Source organism: Staurois parvus, unplaced genomic scaffold, assembly GCF_062004578.1.
Source record: "Staurois parvus isolate SC_StPar_1 unplaced genomic scaffold, SC_StPar_1.0 ptg000124l, whole genome shotgun sequence".
Classification (NCBI taxonomy): Eukaryota; Metazoa; Chordata; class Amphibia; order Anura; family Ranidae; genus Staurois; species Staurois parvus.
In genome coordinates, this window is record NW_028317920.1 from 501,194 (window position 1) to 519,099 (window position 17,906).

The window sequence follows — 17,906 nt, forward strand, 5'->3', positions numbered from 1 at the left end:
GAACTAGTCCCTATTTCCCCCTCCATTACTTTTTATGGGCACACCCCAAATTGTGGGGTTTTTTTTTGCCTTCACTTCTGATAACAGAACAAATATAGAAGGTGAACCTTCCTAATGGGAACACAGGTGGCAGTAAACCTGACAGGTGTTCTAACTAGTCTCCACTCCGTTCAGAACTAAAATAATTTTGCCTTTAGTTATACCTAACGATATTTGGATAATATCACATCTCCTAAATTTCAATCTTCCTTTTATTATGAAAAGAACCATAATACACATGTATCAATAACTTTATTACAATACTCTACCCTAAAATACTATTGCAGGAAGTGAAGGCTTATCAGGTTTCTGTTCCAAATTTTGATGATTCATGAGGGCATGAAGTCATGTTCCCTATTTAACCTTCTGTTATCCTCCTGAGAAGATGTTTGCAGATTTTCAGACTGTCAATAATTCACCAAATGTCCATAGTTTGTTAGCAGAGACCACCTGAGCAGCAAAGACCATAATTCCTAGTTTCTTGTGACGAGCGTGGGGACAGGGCTTGTGCAATAAACAGCCTTGGGTATATTTGGATAGTAAATTTACCATTGTTTTGAGAAGTTTTTGGGTTTGTTTTCCTCTCTTGGCTTGTTCAACAGGGGACTGTCCAAATGTCTGCCATTCTAAGTATAACCATTGTCTCTTTCCAGGTGTTTAATCAGTAAATCCCACTCATTGTCTTGATTGTTTTTAGTCCAGCTATACCTCTGTATCTTGACAAATATGCCCTCAAGGTCCCTTTAGCTCTGGGAATTGTAAATGTGCTAACTATGCTCATCTGAAAAATCTGAGTTGGACTTTTATAAAAAGTTGCTGTGTGGTCTGTGCTGACATCTTTAACTCTGTTTAGGTCTCTTCCTGGGACAACCGCAGCAGAATGTGAATCAAACCTGAAGAAGATATACACGGTGCACACGGTACAGGTGGGTATTGACAGGAAAATCTTGTACCACCATTTCGGCACAAATTTTTTGATGTGACTGTTTAACCTTCATCTTTTGCACTTTCCTCACCGGACATGTATTATGGGTTTTTTTTCATAATCACTGTTAAAAATGTCATACTGTGGGAGCCATTGACTCCTTCTGCTGTCAATTGCAGCCTGTGAAGAGTTGGGGCAAAGCAGATGTGCTGTGTCAATGGACACAGACCCTGCCTTGTGATCAAGCCAATTCAAGTGCCCCCATAGCAAGCACCTTGCTGTGAGGGCAATTGGAAGGGGTGAAGCCTAGAGCAGAGCACAGGCATGGAATTCCTGAAGAGGATCAGGGCTGCTTTGTGCAAAACCATTTCACAGATATGACAAAAATCCTTTTTAAATGATATTCGGTGAATTCATAAAGTATTCAGACCCCCTTAACTTTAAGTTTGTTGCAGCTTGATACAAAAGTTAGGTTTGTTTTAGAAAGTTTTTACCTTGTAACAAAATCATGAACTCTTTTCTTTTTTTTCTCTGTTCTGTTACAGCGTTTCTGGAGTGTGTATAACAACATCCCTCCTGTGACAAACCTACCTCTAAGATGTAGCTACCACTTAATGAGGGGAGAAAGGAAACCACTATGGCAAGTGTTTTATGATTTGCTCTTCTCTGGTGTCTGTGCACAGCAGCATATCTGAAGCTTAAAGGGGTTCTCTACAAAGTGATCTCATACTATACTCAGTTGACAATTGAAATATCTTTTGTGATTGGTTCTCTGCTTTGTCTGGTGTCCCCTCTTAATTTCACCTTTTGTTTTAGGGAGGAAGAAAGCAACGCTAAGGGAGGTGTATGGAAAATGAAAGTCCCTAAAGAAAGCACAGTACGTATGACCTGTCTACAAAAGTAGTTTGAAGTCTTATAACTTTTCCTGTAGCATCAACATGTATTTTTACATGTAACATGTAAAAATGTATATTATAACTTTCCCTTATTGTAAAATTCTTTATAAACGCTTTAGTTTAAAGTGAAACCAGCAGTGATGTGCGGTTTCTGCTGCTGCCACAAAATAAAAAAAACCCCATATACTATGTTAAAATACACACCATCAAAGTACTCCTTTGCAGAATACTAATCACACGTGAATCCACATGCAAATATAGATTATCTGTGAAAGGTGATAGTCCCAAAAACATTCCTACTCCAAATGCAGAAAAGTTCAGAACAATTTGATCCTCCTACTGGTAAGTGAGCCCACTTTCCCACTCCTCTAAACCTTTACATTCATGTGCATCACCACACCCTTGATTGGACTCTTGCCTTCCAGCATTGATGTATTGGTTAGAACAGGTCAAGCAACACTCTCCTTCCCTGGGGATCAATGCAGGTGTTTCAATGGTTCTTAGTCTCCCTCTTCCGCTTCCCATACAAAGGTATGTGTCCTGTTAAACACTGTACTGATTTTCCTGGCCATGGACCCACATTTTCAATGTTTTCTTTCCCAAGCCACTTGGCTATCACTTTTGTCATATGACAAGGTGCTCCATCATGCTGGAGAAGGCATTTGTTGTCACCAAACTGTTAGATGGTTGGAAGCAATTGCTCTCGGAGGGTGTTTTTGGTACCATTCTATATTCATGGCTGTGTTCTTGGGCAAAACTGTGAGTGAGCCCATTCCCTTGGCTGAGAAGCAACCCCACACATGAATGGTCTCGGGATGCTTTACTGATGGTAGTGCTTTTCTTCAGACAAGGTTTTTTCCAAATGCCCCAAACAATTGGAAAGGGGATTAATCAGAGAAAATTACTTTACCCCATTCTTCAGTCCAATCCTGTACTTTTTTTTTTGCAGAATATCAATCTGTCCCTGATATTTTTCCTTGAGGAAAGTGGCTTCTTTAATGCCCTTCTTGACACCAGGCCATCCTTCAAAAGTCTTCGCCTCACTGTGCGTGCAGATGTACTCACACCTGCCTGCTGCTATTCCTGAGCAAGCTCTGCCCTGATCCTGCATCTGGATTAACTTTAGGAGACTGTCTTGGCGCTTGCTGGACTTTCTTGGGGGCCCTAAAGCTGCCTTCACAACAATTGAACCTCTCCTTGAAGTTCTTGATCTGATAAATGGTTGATTTAGGTGCAATCTTATTAGCAGCAATATCCTTGCCTGTGATTACCTTTTTTGCAAAGCAATAACTGATAAATTTAGTTTACCTGCAAGGAAAAAAGCATTCTCCAAAATGTTTGCCCATTGCTTAGTACAGTGGTCTCCAAACTGTGGCCCAAGGCCAAATTCAGCCCTTTGGTTGCCTTTTATGTGGTCCTTGGGGTGCTATCCCTCCCACTGGAACAGGGCACCAATTATGGGGCACCATTTCTCCCATTGATACCAATTATGGAGCACTATTTCTCCTATTGACTACAAATGCTATGTTTTACTTCTGCTGACCACCATGTTCTGAGGCATGGTTTACTTCTGCTGATTACATTACACCCGCTAGCTACATTTTGGCCCTTCTAAAGTTTGAAGGACAGTAAATTTAACACAATTTAAAAGACCCCTGGTGTAGTGCATTAAGAAGGTCAACTTATTTATTTTTTTATAATGTATAAGTGCTCACTTAAATCACAAGCAGTCACTCTAGATAATTAGTGCTCAGCGTCCTGTAATGTGTCGTTTTTCCAGCTCTGACATCTTGCTCCTCCCCACACATTTCGTCACAAACCCTGTGACTTCATCAAGGTCAGGACAGTGATCAGGAGTTGGACCCACTGGCAAGAAGTAGAACACACAACTTGCTGCATTGTTCACAAGCTAATTGGTCAATCTTCTGCAGTGCTGGTCACACTAGCTGATAAGCCTCAATAGTTATCTCTGTAATCCTCAGCACTGGCTGTACCCATGTCGTATGCCATCAGCTTTGTCCCAAGACTGGAGACTTTGGACAGAGCAGTAAACCTAAGAGCCAGGAGTGGCTGTGCCAGCAAAGGGAGAAGTATAGTAGTAAAAAGCTAGGGAGTGGGTTAGGCTACATATGTCTTTCAGTGCAAAGTATTCACTCCAGGGTCAGCAGTACAGCAGGTCACCTCGCCTTTCCAAAAAGGTGAAGACAGTCACTGAACTTTATGTCAAGACAAGTTTCCTCATGGAATTGTCTGGTCTCTTGCCCAGGGTTTTTTTTTTTTTTTGTGTCAAAGTTCATAAAGGAAAGGTCAACAGCTTCTGACTTGAAATTGTTGCAAGGACCATTGTAGGCACATTGGGTTGTTAACTTCACTGCAAAAGGGACGAGTTTGGTGTCTGAGAAGCACCATGGAATACAATCTTATAAATAAGAATAGAATGGCAATTCCTTGGACGCCATGCAGCAATGAGCTCATATGGGATATCAGCTTTTAGCACTATCTTTTGTATTGTCCTTCTCCCTTCACATAGGGGTGTTGCCAGTTTTATCCTTATCCATTTCTCTTTTACAGGCATTGGTTTGGAAAGAACTGTTGCTAGCTACTATTGGAGAGCAGTTTACAGATCGTTGTTCAGCAGGTAAATAAGACCCAATCTTACTACACATCTTTGTGGTGGTGATGTTTCTAAAACTTTGACAGTAAGGCAAAGCCTTCTATTCCTGCTGACAGCATCACCAGCTTTTTATTAGATTACTTATTTCAGTAAGTATATGGCAACGGCTGTACATGGGTATGTGGTGTTAAACTGAAACAGCTGTACCTGTAAAGAATTTAGTGTATACTTGTCTCTCCTGAACGTTGATCTGTGTAAAATATTCTAAAGTCAAAGAAACCAAGAATTCCAGATGGTATAATTATGCTTTTTGTTCCATGCTGGGCTCATTGGTTTCTCCCACAGACCTCCATGGTATCTGTACTTTTTGTCCTGTAGTGACTGAGGTTGGTGTAAGGACCATCAGAGTGCAGCAAGTGATCAGATCATCACTCTCAGAAGTGTTGATTTCACTGCAGACTTTTATGGATTATTTCTCTTCCATGGAGCAATATTTGGTGGTGTGGGCAGGGGGAGAAGCAGTTATATACTGGCTTCTTTTGCAGGTACAGATCTTGGGGTAAGCATGGATTGGTTTTGGTCTTGTGTCAATGACCTCCTTTGAGATGTTCTGAAAATCATTCAGAATTCATGGGTGCATTTGACATGCACTTAACATTCTTGCGTTTGACATGCTTCAATCGGGATTAGACTTGTATGAGAATGCAAAACCTGTTTGATGCAACCAAAAGCCAATAAAAACGGGCCCTTATTCAGTTTAGCAACAGTTTTTTAAAGGTATTTTCCATAAAAAAATAAAATTTGAATTGTGTACATAAACCATGTTCCACAGTCATGTATGTGTTTCTGCATTATGTGAAAAATACTTGTGTGGTCAGGAAGAAGCTGTATTTTGGGATCTTCCCCTCCAGGTTTGTCTTCAGTGCTTACCTCCATGGATTGGGTGGTAAAGCAGAACTTTTTTTTTTTTTTTTTTTTAACATTTATGCCCCTGGACCACTTGCATGAGCAGCTAGGGTGCCTTCTGGTTCTCCCGCATCCCCCCCCCCCCCCAGGGCACCACCCCCTTAGGAGTGGCAGGTCTTTTCTGCTGATCTGCATTTATCATTGCACCTCTTTGACTGACCCTGGGCATCACTGCTGGTAGGTTTGGAGCCTGAAGACTTTTGGTTGGCCGCTTTGGTTCTGGGCTAAACCAGTGGGACACGCAAACCTGGATTCCTGGACAAGTTGAGTAGCCTTTACACAGCACTCTTCCCTTTGGCATTGTGTATTAAGGAGAGGAGAAATCAAATGAAGGTGTTTGACTTCTCAAATGCCTTAAAGGTCTGGCTGTGAATTCCATGCATGGAGCCATGAGATATGGCTGTTAGGCTAGTCTTGTGGAGCCCTGCTACAGGGACCTGAAAGCAGTGAATGAGCCAGAAAATTGTCATCCATGGCCTCTGAGCAATCCCTGTCCATCTGTTCTTTGGTAGGTGATGCTTAATTTGATTAAATTACTGACAATAGATTGCAAACTGTATTTTCAAATTTAAATATTCTTTGAGATGCACATAAATGCCTACACATCTGTGCAGAACTTTTTAAGGTGAACTGATTTAAATCCATTCTTCTGCCATACCTTTTGTACACTGTAGCATTGATCAATATAACACTTGTGTACTTTTTTAATATATATAAATGTATATATATATCCCTTATTCTAAATGAGTGACAATCTGTAAATGTGTACGGAGTTGATTAAAATCAACTTCACAATGTGCAATTGGACTTTCTAGGTGCTTTTGACTACTTGACTCCTGGGGTTTGTCTTGGTGCCAGTTTCTAAGAGCTAACTCCATTCACTGCAAAGTTGAGTCAGTTCATTGTCAATATTTAATAGTATGTAGCTCAGAAGTATGGACAGCACTTTGTATTGGAGGCTACTGATGTTTTTGTCTTTGAGAGAACTTTTTAATTGCGCCTTTTTTATAGTGATCCCTTTTTGTAACTGTTTTTAACTATTCTGTGATTCTACTTTTTAGAGGATGAGGTAATTGGTGTCAGTGTGAGTGTACGTGACCGTGAAGATGTTGTCCAGGTGTGGAATGGAAATGCCGGTGTAGTTGGTGAAGCCACAGTCCTAGAAAAGATCTACGAGCTTCTGCCAAACACATCTTTTAAAGCTGTATTTTATAAGCGTAAGTGTTTACGGTCATCTACTGTATTTGTCCAATCCGATGTATTCAGTTGACATCATCCTGTGATTTAGGTGTCATTGATACGACTAGCTGGGTTTTGGACCAAAACACATGGTTCACTTATTGCCATATATAATTCCCCCATTTGCCTTTAGCCAGGTTAAGGGCCTGAGAAGGGGGGGGTTTAAACCCATTTCTTGGTATGAATTAACCCTCCCAGTAAGGCAGGCCCCCTTACATTAGATATGTTTGTGGGGAACCCTATTGTTTCTAACTTTACTGTTGCTTTAGGACTTTGATTTTTGGGGCCTCATTATTAGTATACAGTATTTATAAAGCGCCAATAGTTCGCTCAGCGCTGTACATTACAAAGGGGGACAGAACATGTGACAGAACAATACCAATACAATGCAAAACATGAGGGGATTGAGGGCCCTGCTCTTTCGAGCTTACAATCTAGGAGATACAGTTCAATCTACACTGTGCAGCCCCAGCCTTACACTCCTCCCCCGATGTGGCATATATATGCATCCTCTGTGGGTGTGCTTTAACACTGAACAGCCACATATGTTAAGTTCCTATGTTGAGAGCATTCCCTGAATCCTCCCAGCATAGCATTTAACATGTAATGGAAAGCTCTTGATGCTTGCTTATGATCATGTGACTGCTGTGACAGCAAATCAGTGGTCACATAATCAGAATGCCGGTCTCCACCTCCCGGCATTTAGATCTCAGTTAAAGGGCCAGGAGGCGGTGCAAAGGGGTTAATGAGAGCCACTGAACCCAAATGAAAATTGAAATGCTGATCAATTTTTATGCATATTCTGTGTAAATTGATAGCGCTATAAAGTACCTGAAATAAAGTCTTTATAGTGACCAGTGAATTTGTCAGATTCGGCTGCAGGCTGAATTAAAAATCGAACTGTCCAGCATAACACATCAAACACTAGATCGAGTTGCACAGATACCAATACTGGTATCTGAGCGAATACTAAGCATTTGCACATGTACTTGTACTCATGCATATGCTCCAATGCCTAAAACCAGTACAGAAATAGAAAATGAGTGGGCTCAAATCACACTTCAAAGAATGGCATGCAGTTTTGAACAGGAATGCAGTGCGATTTTATGTCTGTATCATGTGGTTTCCCCAGTACTTGTGAACCTAGGCTCGTCAGTGTTTTCAGCCTGGGTTCACACAGGGAAACTGCATATGATTCGGACAGGAATTGTACCACAAAGGCATTGGTATTGGCGAGTACTTGAGTAAAAGTATCTGTACTCGTACTATAAGATCATTACTATAAAAACTTGCCATGTACACCATATAGTAAATGGTACAATGGTAAGTGGAGATATCTAGTGGCCATGTCTATGAACAGTGGCAATAAATCCAACTTACCCTGTATACTGATGTATTATACAGTATTTATAAAGCGCCAATAGTTTGCTCAGCGCTGTACATTACAAAGGGGGACAGAACATGTGACAGAACAATACCAATACAATGCAAAACATGAGGGGATCGAGGGCCCTGCTCCTTGGAGCTTACAATCTAGGAGGGAGGGGATGGTGGCACAGGAGGAGATAGCTGTGGGGGATGGAGTGGTAGGAAGAGTGGAGTAGGTCGGCAAGTTAACGGGGTGGGGTAGGCTTCCCTGAAGAGATGGGTTTTCAGAGTGCACCTAAAGGAGATGTATAAAAACAAACCTTTATTCTGTTCATAAATCTCCACCCATAAAGATTAAAAACAAATATATGTGTGTGCATGATTATATCCATCATAGCTTAAATACATGTACAAAAAGAATACTAAAAAAATAAAAGCTAAACCTTCAGTTGAATTCCCACAACTTCTGACCCCAAACTAGTATGTGGCCTTGGGAGCTTTAGAATGCCAAAAGCATCAGACTGTTTGAATACTGAACTGTATTGATAGCTTAGCACTGCTGTCTATGGCGGGGGGTTGTGCGTGTTATGTGACTGCTACACCTCCAGATTTTAAGATCTGAGCTGTTGGTAAGCATTTACAAAGCACTTTTCCCCCTGCTTCTACTCGGGAGGAGATGGGGTGGGTAGTGAATGACAGTGCTGCTGTAGCTTTAGCACAGGTCTTGCAGTGTTGTCAGATCTTGACGAGACTTGGTGTCGCTGTAGAGGCTGTGTGACCACAAAGCAAGAGGGATAATGAAAAGGCACAAAGATTTTAGGAATGTTCCTGTAGCAAGAAACAGTATTCCCTGTGACATCACCAGGTTTACAGTTGCAGGGGAGCGATATCAACCCAAGAACTAAATCTCTCAAGATCCCTTTCATACAAAACAGTTCTTGGGAGCTATAGCAGCGGCATTGTAAAAAAAAAGGCTTGTGTTGCAGAGATTTACTTTTTTAGTTTGCTTGGTGTAATCAAGGTCTCCTCTCATAAAACCTTTCAAGCAGCTGCTAGGTTAAAATGATCACCGGGGAATACCCCCTTACTCCTGCTAGCAAAGACCATAATATCTGAACTAGAAGATTAATGGATATAAAAAACCTTTAGCTATCTTTATATAGTGTGAAGGATATGAGACCCTTTTTTTTTAGGTTTTACTGCTGTCAGGGTCTGGAAGATTTCCCTTCACTTTGTCCTGTCCTGGTGATGCATTTTTTTTGCTGCAGAAAACAAGGGAAAGTCTGCTGCAGGGAAACTGTGCTAACAAGATCACAGATGTTCAAGCTTCTACTTGGAAGAGGGGGAATTCTCGAACAGGCCCCAGATAGCAGTAAATTCACACTTTATTCAAAACTAGAATAAATGGCTATAGCTACATCAGCAAACATAACTATATTTACTGTTTTTCTAATCTAGGAAGCCCAGCATGCTTTGTAAGAAACCTAGTGTAAGCTTTCAAAAGGCTGAAAACCGTTCATAATGGAAATTTGTAACCTTTGTTAGAAGCAAATTAACTGTAGCAAGAGTTTGCGCTGAATGGATTATACAAAGTTATAAACTTGTACAGTCTTTTGGTAGCTGTGACACGCTGTGCTGTTCTTGGTTACCCTTTTTTTGCCGCCTCTGATGGATAAAAATGGTGCATGCATGCTAAATCTGAGCCGATCTCAGTAGGCTTTAGTGTTACTGAAATTAGTGCTTTTGTGCAAGTAGCAATGCTGCATGCACCTCACAAATACTTAGAATGTGCCTTCTCCTTCATGAATACACAACAGGCTAGTACAGCAATGGGCAAACTACGGCCCGGCGGACCTTTTAATCCGGCCCGCGGAGCTAGGCTCCCGCTAGGCTCCTCTCAGTCCGCCCTGAAGACCGGTGTAGCATGAAAATCTGTCCCCTATGAGGATCTGTCCCCCTCGACGTATCTGCGCATGTGCCGGAGATCGCCGATCGGCTGCTAATGCCTGAAACTGGCACATGTGCAGATACTTCGAGGGGGACAGATCCTCATAGGAGACAGATTTTCATGCTACACCGGAACGGCGCGGGAACACGGCCAGAGGAACGCGCGGAGCAAAGGTAAGTGAATTGACACAGGGGGGACTTGGGGACTTAATATGGGGGATTGAATTACTATGGGGGGGATTGAATTACTATGGGGGGAAGAATTACTATGGGGGAATATTACTATACAGTCATGGCCGAAATTGTTGGCACCCTTGATATTTCTCCAGGAAATCATGTATTTCTCACGAAACGTATTGCATTAACACATGTTTTGCTATACACATGTTTATTCCCTTTGTGTGTATTGGGACAAAACAAAAAAAGGGAGGAAAGAAAGCAAATTCGACATAATGTCACACAAACCTCCAAAAATGGGCTGGACAAAAGTATTGGCACCCTTTCACAACTGCGGATAAATAAGAATGTTACAAGCATGTGATGCTCCTGTAAACTCACCTGGGGCAAGTAACAGGTGTGGGCAATATAGAAATCACACCTGAAAGCAGATAAAAAGGAGAGACGTTCACTTAACCTTTGCATTGTGTGTCTGTCTGTGCCACACTAAGCATGGACAACAGAAAGAGGAGACGAGAACTGTCTGAGGACCTGAGAACCAAAATTGTGGCAAAATATCAACAATCTCAAGGTTACAAGTCCATCTCCAGAGAACTAGATTTGCCTTTGTCCACAGTGCGCAACATTATCAAGAAGTTTGCAACCCATGGCACTGTAGCTAATCTCCCTGGTCGTGGACGGATGAGGAAAATTGATGAAAGATTGCAACGCAGAATAGTCCGGATGGTGGATAAGCAGCCCCAAACATGTTCCAAAGACATTCAAGCTGTCCTGCAGGCTCAGGGAGCATCAGTGTCAGCGCGAACTATCCGTCGACATTTAAATGAAATGAAACGCTATGGCAGGAGACCCAGGAGGACCCCACTGCTGACACAGAGACATAAAAAAGCAAGACTACAGTTTGCCAAAATGTACTTGAGTAAGCCAAAAGCCTTCTGGGAAAACGTCTTGTGGACAGATGAGACCAAGATAGAGCTTTTCGGTAAAGCACATCATTCTACTGTTTACCGAAAACGGAATGAGGCCTACAAAGAACAAAACACAGTACCTACGGTAAAATATGGTGGAGGTTCAATGATGTTTTGGGGTTGTTTTGCTGCCTCTGGCACTGGGTGCCTTGACTGTGTGCAAGGCATCATGAAATCTGAGGATTACCAAAGGATTTTGGGTCGCACTGTAGGGCCCAGTGTCAGAAAGCTGGGTTTGCGTCCAAGATCCTGGGTCTTCCAGCAGGACAATGACCCCAAACATACGTCAAAAAGCACTCAGAAATGGATGGCAAAGAAGCGCTGGAGAGTTCTGAAGTGGCCAGCAATGAGCCCAGATCTAAATCCCATTGAACACCTGTGGAGAGATCTTAAAATTGCTGTTGGGAAAAGGTGTCCTTCCAATAAGAGACCTGGAGCTGTTTGCAAAGGAAGAGTGGTCCAAAATTCCGGGTGAGAGGTGTCAGAAGCTTATTGATGGTTATAGGAAGCGACTGATTTCAGTTATGTTTTCCAAAGGGTGTGCAACCAAATATTAAGTTAAGGGTGCCAATACTTTTGTCCAGCCCATTTTTGGGGTTTTGTGTGACATTATGTCATATTTGCTTTTCTGCCTCTGTTTTATATTTGTTCCAATACATACAAAGGGAATAAACATGTGTATAGCAAAACATGTGTTAATGCAATACCTTTTTTGTGTGAAATACTTGATTTTCAGGAAAAATATCAAGGGTGCCAACAATTTCGGCCATGACTGTACTTACTATGGATGACACATACACATCATTCATCTACTCTTGGTCCGGCCCCCGGGTCCAATATATGAACCCATTGCGGCCCTCAAGTCAAAAAGTTTGCCCACCCCTGGGCTAGTAAGTCATGCTAAGCTGCTTTTAGAGTACCGGCTGAGCTATAATGGAGGGAATATACAACTTTTTAAAGTGATTTGTAAAGGTAGATTAAAAAAAGTTATACTTGCCTGTTCTGTAATGGTTTTGCACAGAGTAGCCCCAATCCACTTCTGAGGCCCCTGGTTTCTCCCCTCTGCCAAGCGCTCCATAGCAAGCTGCTTGCTATGGGGGCCACCCTGTGTGCTCAATCTTCAGCCTGCTCTGTCCATGAGACACACTGATCATGCCTTGGTCCTGCCCCTGCTCCTTCCTCACTGGCTGATTGACAGCAGCAGAAGCCATTGGCTCAGGCTGCTGTCTGAGCTGATGAGGGTGAGAGCCAGGAGAGCTGCTGCTCTCATGCACATCACTAGATTGAGATCAGGCTCAGGTGTGTGAGGGGAAGGGGGGGGCTAAAGGTATAAACAAAAAAAGTTTAGCTTTTTATAGCCACTTCAAGCTATGAGTGTGAAAATTCTATAGTTTCTTTGAGCCAGGGTTTTGAGGCTAACCAAAAGCTTTCAGCCAGTGAAAGTCGGTCCTGATCTGCATACTTGTTGTCTAACTTTGGTTTATTGGATCCACTGGATCAGCCTTCAAGCAATCCCCACTGCTCCTTCCCCTCCATCTCAAAATGCTAACACAGAGCAAATATACAACAAAAACCTTCACAACACAATTTTGTTGAAAAGCAGGTTTGTCAATCCTTAAGTTCCTGGACTTGTAATGTGGATGTTCCAGCTGGGAAGCTCAGCGGCAAAAAGTCCCATGCTTGCCCACTGCTCACAAAATCTGTATTTCCTCCTGACAATACCAGACTCTGCAATAATCACTGGGCAGACTGCTCTGTAAATACAACATGCATATACTGTCCGGGAGGAGGGTGAGGTTTCAATACCTGCTGTCAGACCCGTAGCTCTGGCTGCAGACTGACTTCATAGTATGCCAGTCTGATCCCAGCTTTTGTGCTGTAGCTCACTTGTCCTCACGCTCAACCCTTCTCACCAACAATCCACTGCTTTCTGCTATAGTGTGCATAAAGGAAGTAGTGATCAGTTGGCTCCCCCTACCCCCCCCTTTTTTTTTTTTCTTTTTTTTTTTTTTTTTCAAATTGCGTACTATTAATTTCCTATAGTAACTTTTAATTGACAAATCTGCTTTCCAACAGTTTCTTGTCATCACATGACTAACCAATTCTGCTGCTCTATAGCGGGTAAAGTGATAGAGCATTATTTTAAATATGTATTCAGACAGTCTTAACATTATAAAGGGGTCTTGCATTTTTACTGAAATGTGTGTAAATTTTGCTATTTCATTTAAAACCTGTATTCAAACCAGCCTGGTCTTTTTTGCAGCTCACGAAGAGCACCATGCATTCGAAGGTGGCCGTTCAAGACACTAGCAGCGACCTGTTAACATTGCAAACCTTTTTAACCCTTTAACTTCCAGACGGGAAACCACAAATCCATGTTGCTGGTACACCACCGTACAGTAAAGAGGGTTAGAACACAGCAAGAAAGGCCTAGAACTGGTTTTAATGCTGAACTACACTGGTCGTTTTTAGAATTTTTTTTTTTTTTAACTGCTTCTGAGTTGGCAATATAGTGCTCAGTCAAATTCTCATTTTTGCCTTTTTTTTTTTTTTTGTGTTTTTACTTGCTTTGGAAACTGTATGATGGCTTTGCTGCTATAAAAGAACAAATCTTGCTGCCCTACAAATCTTTAAACAGACTCTGATCTGTTAAGTAACTCAGGGCCATCTCTGTGAAGTTTGTAAAGCTGTCTCTTCCTTTTAAAAACAAGAAATGGTTATTTTGGAACTGTTTCCTGCACATAAGTTTCCAAGAAGAATGAACCAGTTTTCTCTACAAAGTACTGTGATAACCCAGCACTTTCTTTTTTTTTTTTTTTTTTTCTCTCTCCCCCCCCCCCCCCCCCCCCCCCTTCCTCAATGCTTTGCAGTAATAGATGGAACTTCTTTAGACATGGAATTTTGAGCATGCAGAGGTCTGTATGTACAATCATGTTGCAGTACATGGAAGTTTCCAGCTCTGACATTCCTGTGACGGTCCCACCCTCCCCTCTTCCCACCCAACAGATCACTGCACTGTAATTATTTAATGAAATGATCTCATCTTGTGTGGACTGTATTGCACAAAAGTGCATGATTTTTAATGTTTCAGTCAGTAGTTGAGCTGTTTTTACCTGTCATGTATCCTGACGTGTAATTTTATGATGGCGTCCTTGCCAGAAGATATGTAGCTATTTAACATTTCTATTTGGTATTTTAACTCCTTTTTTCAGTTTAAATTCACTTGTCCGTACCAACTGCTAGAACTTTTTATAGATGAAGCTAAGGCACTGCCATGTGCCCATTGTTCTGGATATTTGAGGACCTGTCACTGCAGGAAGCCCCAGCAGCATGGATGTTTGCAGTGAGTCCTTGCCACCATTGGAAACAGATTCTGAGGACCTTTCTCAGTGTTTTCTTCACTGATGTACTGCCTTTTTAAAAATGCTTAGCATTGTGGGATGTGTTGGTGGTGTTTCTCAGAGCTGACACATCTCCCTTCAGGTTATACACTGCTGGCCCCAGGAATAGGTTTCAGGTGGTCAGCATGTAGTGACTGGGTTTTTGGCAGTACTTGGCCTCATTCTATGAAGTTCTAGCCGTTTTCAGACTTTGCTTTAAAATGTTCTTCAGAAAGTTTCAATGTGTTCACTTTAAGGAAGCCTGCCATGAGAGAAATATGAAGGTTCTTGCTGACCCTTTCTGAAAATGATTTCCTGGTCGTCTGACCTTGAACAAGTATTAAAATAAGGAATTCTGACTTGCATTTGTTGCCTTCTTGGTCTCTGACTTGGAGGTATTAAAGCCATACTACCTGCCAGCTAGCATTTTTAAAACAGGAGAATGGAACCCCATTATTTCACTTGTGACATTCATTGATGTACAGCCATCCACTGTTTGTATCCACTAGAGCTGAAGGCTGCAGTAATGAGCCCTTACCTGAAATCTGCAAAGCCTAAGCTGACTCATTGAGGGATGCCCTGGCCTGGTACCAAAACATTGAATTTGATTTTAACAGCAGTGTAATTGCAACCAGCCCTTCTCAATGTAGATGGTTTCAGATAAGTACCCAGGTTTTACATGGCCTCCCAGCTCTGTGGTTAAACTGAGAACTATAAATCATTGGAATCCTTTCTGCATTAATGAAGTAGCTAATATTTTCTTAAGCTTTTTAATACAGCCACGTGCAGGTAATCAATGCAGCCAATCATAGCTCCGTCTACTGTTAACAGCAATGAAATGAGTTAATACTGCACTTCATACACTGCTTTTTTTTTTTTCTTTTTTTTTTTTTTTTGTCCTTAGATGTTCATTTGTAGTAATTTATATGGTATGATTGTAACCTAGCGGATGAATGATGTAACCTCACAGAAGGCAGCCAATGTACAAGCCCAACAATTTTATGCAGTACAAAGTCACTTTCTTTACACATTGTTCTATTTGCAATATATCCTGTTGTATTCATGTATATTTTTTTTAACACTTATCTAAGGAGAGCATTGGCATTGCTTGGCTATAGTCTGACTCCTGATAATTTAAGTCACCATGATTACCATTGTGTAATGTCAGTCTTAACAATTTAGATATCACTAACTGTACATGTTAAGCTTTGAGTGCATTTTTGGCCACCTCATCAGGATTCAAATTTTAATCTTGTAGAACCAAAGATTTAGTATTCTTCAAAAGTTTAGCTGCAAATGTACAGGAATTCAATCACTTTAGGCGGACCTATCATAGATCATAGGAGTCATTTTGTTTCATTTTTAAACTGGGCCATTAGTTGACTAGCTCATGGAGAGGTGTGAAAACTAGTACTGGCAATCTTTTTACGCAAAATGGCTACCATTGGTCACGTGACAGGTTTACTTGGCTTTACATTATCCTAGTATGGTTTCTAAAATGATCCCTTTATCATTTTCCTGGTTATACATGCATTCAGCTGTGCGAAGACCGTTCTGTTATCAGTATGGAAAAGATTGCACTGACATCCACTGTATCCAGCCATCAGATCTTAATTTATCTTTTTTGTTTTTCTTCTTTAAACCCTTTTTATGCTTTTCATCTGTATTTATAAACTGCTTATGTGTATTCAGTTGTATTGTGAATAAAGATTTTTCTTAAGTCATCACTTGTAATCATTTTATTTAAGCATCTGTCACATTGGGGCCTATGTAGATGGAGGGATGTTGTCAAATACTGCTTTTGCAGTAAAACACAGCCCTGTTTAAACACTAAATGCTGTTTTACTTGCAATGCAAATGCACCAATAGGATTTTAAACCCACAACCGTAAAATCAGTCTGTATATGCAGTAAAGCATGCTTTATTCTCGCTGTGAAACCAATCCATCTGCTAAGTCTTGGGCACATGCTGCACATGCTCATTTTGTCTATTGCTAGTGTTGTGGTTTGTTTGGTTTTTTTTGTTCTTGAGAGTATGTGACCTGTACAGGGCCAACCAGCACTGGCCAGACAAGGTCAGGGGTACTGCAGCTCCATAGGGACAATCTCTAAGGACAATGAAAAATCCTACAAGCTTTAACCAGTGCTCTGGTTGACACTGATTAAAGTCACAAGACTGCTAATGAGAAGGTATTTAGCAGTTTATATTTACTAAAATAATTGCATTTCCATGTGTACTGTGGGATTCCAGATATAGTAAATACAGAGTCCTGGGTTTAGAAACATTAAGTATTAATGGCTTTAAAAACTTTTCAGTGTATGACCTGTATATTTACTTATGTGCAGTCTTTCCTGTTTTGGTAGTGCTGTAGGGACTTTTTTTTTTTTTCTTCCAATCAAGAATCTGAATGCTAGCTTAAATTGACTGAACTTTACAAAAGGATATAAACCTGAAGCTTTACAACACTGGAATTTCAGCAAATGGGCCATGTGATGTTGCTTTCCTTGTATCTATAGCAGTGTTTCTCAACTCCAGTCCTCATGGACCCCCAACAGGTAATGTTTTCAGGATTTCTCTCAGATGAAACAGCTGTGGTAATTACTAAGGCAGTGAAACTGATCAAATCGCCTGTGCAAAATAATGGAAATCCTGAAAACATGACCTGTTGGGGGTCCATGAGGACTGGAGTTGAGACACTGATCTATAGGCATTGTAGAATGAATCTTCCTCAAAGTTTGTAACAGAGGTACTGAAATTCCAGCTCTTCTCCCCTGATTTTTGTATAACAGCAGCATTCTAATCTAACTAGCGCAAGTGCTGTAAAAACAAGCTCAGATAAAGAATCTTATATTGGAGATTAATTACTCCACAGTATTTCCAGCTACAGATGTTAAATACATAAATTCTTCTACATATAGGTGCATGATGGTCATACAACAAAGACAGTGTTTCAGCACAGTTTCCACTTTGTAAACATTAAACTTATTTAAAGTGATGCATGTTAGGTACAGCCAAAGCTCTTTTGCCTGTACTTCTGTGGATCACAGGAGTGCAGTTCGTTCTGGACTCCTGTGACCCGTTTTTAGCTGAAAGCAGACTGAAGCCTGATGTCACTCAGCAGGCTTTAAAGTTGGGATCCATCCCCAAGTCTGGAGCCACACCTGGCTCAGCCACTCAGAGCTGCTGAGAGCCTTAGGCTGGCCATACATTATACAATTATCTGCAGATTTTTGGTTTAGATTTACCAAAAACCATATAATAGGAGGACAAACCTAAACAACACTTTGTTGTATCCAATTAGGCAGGCCCTTGCACTACACAGTTGAAGGTAAATCTAAAGGAAATTGGGCAGAAAATCTGCAGATAATTGTATAATGTATGGCCAGC

General features: G+C 41.2%; 1 protein-coding gene across 2 annotated transcripts in view; it reads left to right on the plus strand.

Moving 5' to 3' along the window:
• Positions 1–16,243, plus strand: part of EIF4E3 (eukaryotic translation initiation factor 4E family member 3) — a 43,138-nt gene extending 26,895 nt beyond the window's left edge. For both annotated transcript variants that reach the window (XM_089672249.1, XM_089672248.1), the window contains exons 2-7: positions 893–965; positions 1,510–1,608; positions 1,785–1,841; positions 4,432–4,498; positions 6,502–6,657; positions 13,403–16,243. In XM_089672249.1, the coding sequence (XP_089528375.1) occupies positions 893–965; positions 1,510–1,608; positions 1,785–1,841; positions 4,432–4,498; positions 6,502–6,657; positions 13,403–13,449 (499 nt within the window). In that variant the 3' untranslated portion in view covers positions 13,450–16,243. The remainder of the gene's footprint in view (positions 1–892; positions 966–1,509; positions 1,609–1,784; positions 1,842–4,431; positions 4,499–6,501; positions 6,658–13,402) is intronic.
• Positions 16,244–17,906: the final 1,663 nt, after the last annotated feature.